This window comes from Typopeltis vanoorti, chromosome 8 (genome assembly GCF_054136105.1).
Source record: "Typopeltis vanoorti isolate ZY-2024b chromosome 8, IOZ_Tvanoo_1.0, whole genome shotgun sequence".
Lineage (NCBI taxonomy): Eukaryota > Metazoa > Arthropoda > Arachnida > Uropygi > Thelyphonidae > Typopeltis > Typopeltis vanoorti.
The window spans coordinates 61,254,562-61,266,618 of NC_143556.1; the positions used below are offsets into that span (position 1 = coordinate 61,254,562).

The following is a 12,057-nucleotide window of genomic DNA, read 5'->3' on the forward strand; positions in this document are numbered from 1 at the left end:
TTTTCACCTCTCTTTCTCACCATCCTTCTCTTTAAAATGTGCATTCATTTTCCCCGCGACAATCTCGCTACTAACACTTTCTGTCATCAATTTCATATTTGTATTCATCAATTCCTCGTTCAGGTCACACTTCACACACACACACTCCTTCTATCCTCACCAAATATCCACAAATCATTTATGTAATCGAAAGAATACATATAACAGACCTCATACTTAACAAAACGACTGAAATCTAAATTAAAGTCATGGAATGACAATGCCTCCGCCATTTTTTGCTGGTTACTAAGTCTAATAATAATGATTTCGTAGTTAAGTTTTGGCAAAAAAAATCCCCCCCCCCACTAATAAAACTTACTCAAACAATTACTCATATATATTTAATTATTCCTAGAAAACTTATCCCAATCAGAAGCTCTTCTTATACATGTCACTCAATACATGTTACTCAACACATCAACTATCCTTGTCTCTTCCAACAAATTCTCTCTCTCTCTCTCTCTCTCTCTCTCCCCTTCTTCATAAAGTTAGTTTCTGTCTTCCTGTTTTAATTTTCAGAATATATATCGAAATGATTCTTGGAAATTCCTTTCTGTCCATAACACTGTGAATGGTTGGGCCACCTTTATCTTTAAATTTTTATTTCACTGCAAAACGATTTTAGCTTTATCTTACATAAAATTCATCATTTTATATATTTGTAAATTTCCATATCTTTGATTCATATAATAACAATGCCTATTGAAGATTCTCATTTTATTATGATATTTGGATGACTTCTATATATTACTCAATCTTCTGAAAGCAGTATTTGCTTTTGTCAATCTGTTATATCATTGTCAATTGCACCAGGTAAGTTCCAGATGTGGAAATAATGACATGGAGGTACTTTGTGACATCCGTTACAGATTGGAAACAGCAGAACATGTACAGCTGTCCTCTTGTCTTGTGTATTTGGAACAGATTATGTAATATGTTGGGCATCCCATTACTTATGACAGAACAGTTTTTTTTTTTTTTTCCAATATACCCCATCTGTCAGAGAACAAGGTCACTCCTGAAATTTGTGTAAGGGTATGGTTAGTAAGTGTATGCAGACTAGAGTTTTTGCTTGAAGAGAGAGTGGTGAATGACTAGAATGGATTGCCAGAGGTGGTTCTGAGTGCATCGAATGGGCGAATTTAAAGAAAGGTATGATAGCTATTGTGTGAATACAGGTTAGTGTGAATCAACAGCAATGATTCTTCTGACTCCATTAAGCTACCATTTAATAATAATTGTATGTACAAATCCTATGAAGGAGTGTTCTGTGAATTATGTGATACAAAAGAGCAAATATGAAGTCAATCAACTGCTCTTTATATCAAGTAACTTAGTCATGAAGATGCTTTGCAGATAAACCTTCGTTTGCTCATGCTAATGTAAAATATGGAAGAGAAAAAAAATAATTTCTTATCATTTGTAATATACTTTCCTTGGTATCACTTTTTAATTTAATTAATAATCATAACAGAATTTAAATTAAGTACTTAATCTAGATATTTTCTAATAAATGCTTACCCTGGGATCTGGATTTCCAATAACAGAGCAATCAAGAAAGATAGCATCACCTTCTGCAACTTGTATATCACGCTTATAAAGCAAACTGATAAATTTGGGGGATTCTATTAGATAGATCATAAAAAAAAGTAGAAAGAAAGAGAGTATAAAGAAAGAGAAGTAAAATATAACTTTAAGTAAAACAGTATATTACATTATATATTTTTAAAGAAGTTTCCAAGCATAACACCTGCAAGTGTCAGTTAATATCCAAAGTGTAAGTGATGGCCTCGTTGGCCAAGTGAGTATACCATCTCCTCTTTCCAACCAATGAACTATATATTCAATTCCACTGTAGCATCGATATTTTTGAAAGTCTTTACACAGTAAATGATTTTCAGTGTCCTGTGTGAAACCACTACCTGTTCAAGACAAACATGAAATGACTTGCAAAAAAAAAGTACCATATTATCATATTTCATCTCCAAAGTATTAATGGATTATCTAACATAGAGGTTAGCAATTCATGGCTCTTTGAACAAATTTTAAAGCTATTCAGATATTAATTTGATTTTTTTTTAATGAAAAGAGGACAGCCTATTTCTATTTTCTATTTTTATTAAAACTATTTCAAGTAACCATGGTAAATAATAAGTGAAATCAGAACTATCATCATTAGCAGAAATATATCATTATTACAGCCCATTTTCAATTTTGGGTCTTAAAATAGTTGATCGAATGTAATTTTCACCAAAATGGCTCTTTACAAAAATGATTGTTGACACCTGAAAAAAATCCTTAGCTAGACTACAATATTAAATATGTGATGGAGTTGCAACCTTCTGTGGGTGAGATTTTAATATAGAAATGCTAAAAAGTAGCATATGAAAGAGATATATATTTCAATTATGTATTAATATTTTCCTCTATTTAGTATAATGCCTAGTATCTTGCTATAGACTATTTCCATTTCTTTAATGGCTTGCTAATATCTATCCTTGAAATATAAGTCCAAGGTTTCCTGGTATTGGCCATTCCTTCATTTATATTAATAGTCTTGTTAGGTTATTTCTTATCTGTCCATTAGAATGAAACACGAGATGATTCTTCCAGAATAGGTGAGAGAGAACAATTGAAAGAAGAAGGTGAAACAATGAGAGATGGGGAAAGAGAGAATACTGGAGAAAGTCAAAATAGTGTAAGAACAGGGGATAGAGAGAAATGAGAAAACAAAGAAAGAGAGAGAGAATGCCAAAGGGTTCAGGGATACGAGAGAGTGACATACAGAGATTCAATAATTCAGGATGTGTGGAGTAAAGTGTAAGAGGAATGCTTGACTGAAGGAATGATAGAGATAATGACAAAAGTATAAAGTAACAAAATGATTAAATATTTACATTAGGAAAAATTATTTAATATTGGTAGAATTTTTTAGTAGGTTTCCTAGCCATTATCAATAGTTAACAGTTAAAAAGAGATAAACATAATAAAGAACAACACTTAAATTGCAAGTATGTGACAATATAAGCTATCAATTCTATCTACAGCTATTAGAATCCATAGAAATATTTAAATAATTGCAATTTTATGAAACACAGGAATGAAAAGCATTACTTAGGACAGTGCTTCCCAAACTTTTGGATGTAAAGGCCCCCTTGAAAAAATTAAAATATTTCATGGTCCTCATCGAAAAAAAAAAAAATCGTATTAGAGACATATATTATTATAATATTTGTTGTATTTATATTCAATATAAAACATACACAGCGAATATTGCAAAAATCAAATACAAATACAGGTAGGCATTCAAAAATTCGGCAATCGATAATTCAGTTCCTTCAGATCTCCGGCATGGATTTTGGAGCACGCATTTTCAAATTAACCGCGTTACCACGCCACTGTTTTCTGTTTATGTTTATGTTTTGATGGCGCTGTAGTCGATAAGCATTGCGATAACCTGCTTATTCCTTCTCATTTTATCATTTATTTGCTGCTGTATTAGCACTATTATGGATTCAGCAAAGAAAAGAGGTGGTGTAAAACGTAAACATCGTGCATTGTCAATCACAGAGAGAGAGTGGAAGTGCTAAAAAAACTTGATAGCGATGTGTCTGTGCGAACCATTTGGGAATCATATGACATCGGCTCTTCAACAGTGTATGATAATAAAAAACAGAAAAAAAACTGTTAAAGTTCTTTTCTGACAGTGTATCAAAAAAGCAAATGTTTGTAAGGAAGTCAATGATGGAGGGAAAAAGTTTGGAACTGGACCAAGTTCTCATAACCTGGTTTAATTTTCATGTAAGTGAAGGTGTGGAAATTTCTGGTGATTTATTAAAGGAACAAGCCAAAATTTTCATGAAGAGCTGGGATTGCAACACAAGTGTGAATATTCAGAATATTTAGTTGGTGAACATTAAAATTTCACAAGCTTTTCATTTAGTGTTTAATTTTCTTTCTTTAACGTACTGTACAGGTAGTCATTTTCTGTCAAAAATATACAGCATATATAACCATCCGAAATCCGGCATTTTCAAAAATCCGGCACCCTTCAAGTCCGGAGGTTGCCGGATTTTTGAATATCTACCTGTATTACATTTTAAGCATCTTACATACACATTTGACATGGCACACTTAGTCTTAAAACATTTAAAATTTGTTTTCATTATTTCATGGCCCCCCTCAACAAAACTAACGTCCCCCAAGGGGGCCACAGCCTGCAGTTTCGGAAGTGCTGACTTAGGATGATCTCCCAAATTTGGAATAGTTCAATGCAATCATATTTGTTGAAGTGGAGATTCCGAATGTGGGCTCACAACTTTCTTTATATTACTATTGCTATTATTATGGGACACCTGCAAGGAGTCCAATAGGACTCGTTGCAGGACTGACCTCTACTCCACTATATAATCTTTCAAGTAGAAAATACCTTTTGTGTTGGACTTTAGTTTTATTCCAATGAATTTTATGCCTAGTGGATAATGTATGGCTCGCTAAACCAGACTTATTAGATTCTTGAAGTAAAATATACTCTTAATGCTCTACTAGATGAATCTGAGATGAACTACCTATCTGTCCATGAACAAGGGATCTTGTAAACTCCAAGATAAGAAAATGGTACTATTTGCCTATTGCAGAGACTAGGAAGGAATTTATTTCCAAACAAAAACTTGTAAGTCGATGTGGCAAAGAAGTCTTGCAATTTCTCTTGCAGTCCTTTAACATACTGAATTGAAATCCTAGAAACTTCTTCACAAGGATTATTAGAATCAGGATTAAATAAACATAATTATAAATTATTTTATCAAATATTTTTGTGTTCTGGAACTAGAACTTGTTATTTGAGGTAGGATTATAGGAATAAATTGAGTGCAGTTAGTAGTTGGAAGGGGATCAATCATTCGATGCTGTTGACACACTCTCCTTCGATGGGTCTTTGGACTCCCTGGAGGTGTCACATTATTATTATTATTCCGGGCAAATCCAAGGAGTCGACAGACTCATCGAGGGAGGCCTTGACATCATGTCAAGAACAACTATTCGACATTCACACAGTATCTATCATACCTTGCCATGAACTCATACACGGTCGTAGCACCCACAACAGACTCTGGCAGCTTATTCCAATCATTCACCACTCTCCAAGTAAAAAACCTAGCTCTAACACCCTTCTTAACCACATTCTTGTCCAGTTTCCATGCATGGCCCCTAGTCCTTCCACCACCAGTCCTATTTTCAAAAATATCTTCTGGATTAATCTTATAGAAACCCTTAAATAATTTGAATGTCTCAATTATATCACCCCTTTTCCGCCTATCGACCAATTTTTGCAACCCACAAATCTTCAACCTATTCTCATAAGGTTCATTCCACAGACCTGCTATCATCTTGGTCACTCGTCTCTGGATCCTCTCCACTTCCTCCCCATCACGAAGAAGCCCTGGCGCCCATAACTGGGCACAGTAGCCCAGATTGGGTCTTATCAAGGCTCAATACAGAGGAACAATAACTTGTTTGTCTCTGGATGTTAAAGAATTTTTCAGAAGCCAAGTGATTTGATGAGCTGATTTAGCCACTTTTGCAATGTGCCCCCTAAACTTCAATTCCCTATCCACCAACACTCCCAAATCCCTGGCCTCATCAATCTCCTGGAGTACGGTTCCACGAATGTGATATACTGCTGCTATTCTTTTCACCCCAAAATGCATAACCTTACACTTTGCCACATTAAATTGACATCCATTTTTCCTAGCCCAGACCTCCAAACTATCTAAATCATCCTGTAAAATTTTGACATCCTGTGCACTCACAATTGCTCTACCCAACTTTGCATCATCAGCAAACAAGTGAACACTTCCTCTGAGATCCTTTCCTATATCATTGATGAACAAATTGAAAAGTAGTGGTCCCAGAACAGAGCCCTGCGGCACACCACTAGTCACAAGCCGTCTTTTAGACTCAACTCCTGAATAAACCATTCTTTGGTATCTCTCCATCAACCACCCTCCTATTCATCTCACCATCCCCATCTGCTCCAGTTTATTGATTAGGGTTCCATGTGGTATCCTGTTAAAGGCCTTGGCAAGGTCCAGTAGAATCACTGTAAACCCATTATCCCTATCCAGTTCAGCAGTCACTGTGTTATAAAACGTGAGCAAGTTACTGAGGCATGATCTACCCTTCCCAAAACCATGTTGTCCCCCATACAATATCCCATTTTCATCTATCCAATCCTGTATTCTTTTCTTGACTAATTTCTCTAAGACCTTGACAACGATTCCTGATATGCTAATCGGTCGGTAATTTACAACAGCAGTCTTGGAACCACCTTTATGCAGTGGAACTATTTTCCCCTCTTTCCACCCCTTCGGGACTAACCTAGATCCGAGACTCAAAAAAAATTACGCCCAATGTGGGGCTCGAACCCATGACCCCGAGATTAAGAGTCTCATGCTCTACCGACTAAGCTAGCCGGGCTTCGTATAATAATAATAATAATCAAAAACACATTGTGCAGTCCTTTCTGAGAAGCCATCAAGTTTCATACATCATTTGATGTTTAAGAGTTCTTGCTGTAATTGGTGAGGAATAAAACACATAGTGTTCTATGCTACATTCAACAATAATCTGCTCACCATCCCCCTCACAGAAGACTGGAGTTATCAAAACTTTAGTACAAAGTGCTCACATTATATGTTTACACCTCAACAATTTCAGCAAGAACTCTCAAACATCAAATGATATTATTATTATTATTATTTCGGGCGACTCCAGGAGTCCTTAGACTCATCGAGGGAGGCCCTAAACATCATGTCCACACAACTATGCGATTACATTCTCACAGTATCTATCATACCTTGTCTTGAACTCGTTCACCGTCATAGCACCCACAACAGACTCTGGCAGCTTATTCCACTCATTTACCACTCTAAAAGTAAAGAACCCAGCTCTAACACCCCTGCTAACCACACTCTTGCCCAGCTTCCATAGGTGTCCCCTAGTTCTCCCACCACCAGTCCTGATCTCAAAAATATCCTCTGAATTAATCCTATAGAATCCCTTTAGCAATTTGAATGTCTCAATCATATCACCCCTCCTCTGCCTATCAACTAGTTTCTGCAACCCACAAATCTTCAACCTGTTCTCATATGGTTCATTCCATAGACCTGTTATCATCTTAGTCACTCGCCTCTGGATCCTCTCCACCTCCTCCCCATCAAGAAGGAACCGAGGTGACCAAATCTGGGCACAGTAGTCGAGATGAGGTCTTATCAAGGCTCGGTACAGAGGTACAATAACTTGCTTGTCTCTGCTCGTCAAGGTATTTTTCAACAACCAAGTGAGTTGATGAGCTGATTTAGCTACTTTTGCAGTGTGCCTCCTAAACTTCATCTCCTTATCCACCAACACTCCCAAGTCCCTGGCCTCATCAATCTCTTGGAGTACAGTTCCACCAATGTGGTATACTGCTGCTAAACTTTTCACCCCAAAATGCATAACCTTACATTTTGTCACATTAAATTGACATCCATTCTCCTTAGCCCAGAACTCCAATCTATCTAAGTCATCCTGCAAGACTTTGACATCTTCTGCATTCACTATTGCCCTACCCAACTTTGCATCATCAGTGAACAAATGAATTGTTCCACTTAGATCCTTCCCTATATCATTAATGAACAGATTAAACAGCAGTGGTCCAAGAACAGAACCCTGCGGCACACCACTAGTCACAGGCCGTCTTTTGGACTCTACTCCTGAATAAACTACTCTTTGATATCTCTCCATCAATTTCCTATTTCCTATATCCATTCCCATATGTTGTAGTTTACGGATTAGTATTCCATGTGGTATCCTGTCAAACGCCTTTGCCAGGTCCAGCAGTATCACTGTAATTCCATTTCCCTTATCCAGTTCAGCCGTCATCTTGTTATAAAACTTGAGCAAGTTACTGAAGCATGATCTACCCTTCACAAAGCCATGCTGTCCCCTGTACAGTATCTCGTTTTCATCAATCCATTCCTGTATTTTATTCTTGACTACTTTCTCTAAGACCTTGACAATGACTCCTGATATGCTGATTGGTCGGTAATTTGCAACCGTAGTCTTGGATCCTCCTTTATGCAGTGAAACTATTTTCCCCTCTTTCCACACCTTCGGGACTAAGCCAGACCTGAGACTCAGATTAAACAACATGGTCAATGGCATTGATAATTCTTTAGCCGCTTCACGCAAGACCCGTGCCGGTATACCATCCAATCCCACAGATGGGTTCACATTAAGGTTCTGTAATAAACTAGTCACCTCCACTTCATTCATCAATATTCCCATATAAACTAATGGTTCCTTCACTTTTTCAATGTCACCACCTGGATGATATGCTTTTGCAAAGTGTGCGCTCAGTAACTCCACTATATCGACTGATTTAGTGACCTCCTTACCATCGTCATTCCTTAAAATCATTTTGCCGTGTACAGTTTTTTTATTGCTTGCAGCATACTGAAAGAACTGTTTTGGATTCTCTTTTGCTTGCAACGCTAGTTTCCTTTCATAATCCGCTTTTGCTTTTTTTACCACATTCATTACCTTTCTGGCCTGCACTTTATACCGTTCGTGTGCCTGCAGGTCACCCCTTTCTTTAAATTCCCTCCACAGTTGTTTCTTTTTTTGCAGCTCAAGCTTAATGGTGTTATTCATCCATTTAACCCCTACTTGTTTTACAATTCGGACCCTAGGTATACAATCAGCCATTACCTCCTGTAAATGCTCCTTGACCATGTCCAATGCTCTATCGACGTCCAGCCCTTGCAGTTGTACATGCCATGGCACTGATCCAAGCAATCTCCTAAGCTTGTCATACTTGCCAGCACGGTAATTCCACATATACCCTGTCTTAATCGAAAATTCCACACCTTTAGCCACCTCCCAGGTCAAGACCTTATGATCACTCTCACCAATAGGTGGCAACATGGTCATATTCATTACAGTCAAATTCTCAGATGCTATTACCAGGTCAAGCACTCTCACACCCCTAGTATTTTCAATTACATGCTGTCTCAGATAGTTATCCCTTAATAATTGAATAAAATCCTTTTCCTTCCTCACATGTGTCCTCTCCTCCTTCCAATCAATGTTACCATAGTTGAAATCCCCCATAATAATTACCCTCCTTCCACTCATTTCATCAATTTCCCTATGCATACTATCTCCACCATCTATTCCATCACCTGGTCTATAGCAGCACCCAACTGTATATTTTATTCTGCCAGTCTCAATCTCACACCAAATAGCCTCAAATGAGCTCCTTTCAGTATCCTGCGATACAACTTCAATTCTCCTTGGCTGCAGTTCATCAGCTATCATCAATAATACCCCTCCCCCCATTTTATTCTCTCTGTCCCTCCTAAACACACCACTATAACCTACACATTCTATCCCACTAACTATATCTTCTTCCGTCAGCCATGTTTCACTAATGCCAATAACGTGTGGCCAGGAAGAGCCAATCAAGGCCAAAAATTCTTCCTTCTTGTTCCTAATACTCCTGGCATTAGTATACATGAAATGCAGTGATCCCTTAGTCCCACCCCTATATTGATACGTTATTCTAAATGACCCATTCCCATTTTTTGTCCTTAGTGCTGGCTCGGGTACATTATATACATTCTTACACTCATCTGTCTCACTGATGTCTGCATATCCATTCCCCCCCCTCCTTGGTAGTTCTAGTTTCCCTGGTTTTGCACATCCATTTTCACTTCATTCAGCAACACTCTTTCCAGTCTCCGCACACCAAGTCCATTCAAATGCAGGCCATCCATCTTGTATAAGTCCTTTCGCCCTTCAAACTCATTCCACACGTCCACGAATTCCACACCACACCATCTGCATAACCTACGCATAATGTCATTTGCGATTATGGTCCTCCTCCTAAACTCCTCTCTGTCATATCGTGGCAACAGACTAACCATTCTAACTCTGTCACTCTTTTCTTTCGCTACCTTTAACAATACTTTCAAGTCCTCTCTCATAAAAAATTTATCACCTTTCAATTCATTCGTACCCGCCACAATTATTAATTCTTTCACCCTCTGTTTTTGCACTCTAATACTCTCACTTACATCCTTAAATTTCGCACCCGGTAAGTATTTTTGAATATTTGAATATTTGAAAATTAGATATATCAAACTAAATGGTGCTTCTCAGAAAGGACCACACAACATCCTTTTTGATTCCTATAATTCTAGATCAAATAACAAGGAAACAATATGTCAAGTACCTATCCCCTACATTTCTGTCATTTCAGAACCAATTTCCAGCATTCTAAAGAAATACAATTCAGTAGTTACTTTTATTCCTGTCAGCAAATTAACCATCATGGTTTCCATCTTCTAAAGATAAACACTCCATTCTAGCTCTTCATGACATCTACCAAGTTTCTTGTGATTGTCATCATTCTTACTTCAGACAAACTGGATGCTCAATGGGAAAAAAAACAGAACACCAATCTTACATCAATAAACAGGAAATCTGAGAAATCTAGCATGGCACAGCACAGATATGGACCACACAATACTATGGTCTGAAACTTACTTCATCTTTGTCACTATAAATTTGAATATTTATTTACAGAAAGCACAGACGCCTTACTTTACCATCCAAACTTAAACAACTATTCCTAACTTTTAAGATATGGGAGAGTCTTATTTTAATCATACATCACTAACACTTTTTTTTAAAATACAGTTAATTAATAACTAATAATACAATGTTTCCTCATTTATACCTTTGCCTTGCTTTATGTATAACATCGCACTCTCACTCTCCCAAATCAGTCCATTGTTCACGTTCTATCTTGTAATTAGCTAACATTGTCACCGACCTGTAATATACAGGTGAAATATATGGATTTTAAATAAATATTACTAACTTATTTCCGGGTGTTTTTGTATGAACTGAAGAAAGTATACGATTGTGTTGTCTTGGATATGAAATATTGAATGTTTATATATATAGGAAAATTTTCTTGTCCACTGCAGTAAAATTTGCTATCACTTGACATAAATTTTGTTTATTCAAAATCATGTCTCTACAGTTGATTTGCAATATGAATTTGTTTTAGCTTCTGTCAATGCAAGTTACAAAAATAACAAGCAGAAATCTTGATTTTTTTTTAATTGAAATAATATATCAAATTAAATTATAACTAAGATGAAAAGCCAAACAGCTATTTTTTCTGGCGAAGTTAATTAAATTAAGGGGATAAAAATCCTTTATTATTTTACAGCCAGTATGCGAAACTCTAAGATCAAAAACTACGATCTAAGAGTTTCATGCCGAAGAACTATCGGCGAATCCAAGCGTAAGTGACCACATATATTAGTTATAATATAATATAATATAATATAATATATGGGCACACCATTCTGGCATTCGTATAGTGAAGGTATGTAAGTTCTTTTCACTTAAACTTTGATATCATCCAGGTCTAGCTACTCACTGATGAGACCTTAAAAAAGGTTGAAACCGGTCTGGGTAGTGACCTCTCCTCATAATGTAAAGCAGTATTACATCTCCTAGGAGCTGTGTGTTTTTACATTATGAGAAAATATCAAGGATAGTGAGGGAGCTTGCTCCAACTTTACTTTGAGTTGCCTGGGTGTTGTACTACCAGGTGGTCACTTACGCTTGGATTCACCGATAGTTCTTCGGCATGAAACTCTTAGATTGTAGTTTTCGATCTTAGAGTTTCGCATATTTTTATCCCCTTAATTTAATAATATCAAATTATTAAATAATATCAAATATGAAATTCTTTATACTATGGAAAAAAAAAACCTCTAGTGTCATCGTTTCTTTTATTTTCTAGTTTTTGTACAAAATGTACAATTTATGCAGTACTTCAGAGTTTAAGGCTTTTTCTTCAAAGGTCTCCATAAAGAAGTTGCCCAGGGGTAGAGAGAGAGAGTGGAGGACAACCCATGGCTGTCTCCTCTATCTGTTTGTAGAATTTTCCTTGCC

The 12,057-nt window shown here is 36.7% G+C and overlaps 1 protein-coding gene and 1 non-coding gene across 2 annotated transcripts in view; both read right to left on the bottom strand.

The window, feature by feature from the left end:
- LOC150104035 (hemicentin-1-like) overlaps positions 1-12,057 on the bottom strand; it is a 594,473-nt gene that overhangs the window by 132,319 nt on the left and 450,097 nt on the right. The window contains exon 22 of the mRNA XM_090396386.1: positions 1,561-1,664. Within this exon, the coding sequence (XP_090252512.1) occupies positions 1,561-1,664 (104 nt within the window). The remainder of the gene's footprint in view (positions 1-1,560; positions 1,665-12,057) is intronic.
- TRNAK-CUU (transfer RNA lysine (anticodon CUU)) lies at positions 6,444-6,516 on the bottom strand. The gene has a single exon. It is a non-coding gene; the product is annotated as a tRNA-Lys (tRNA).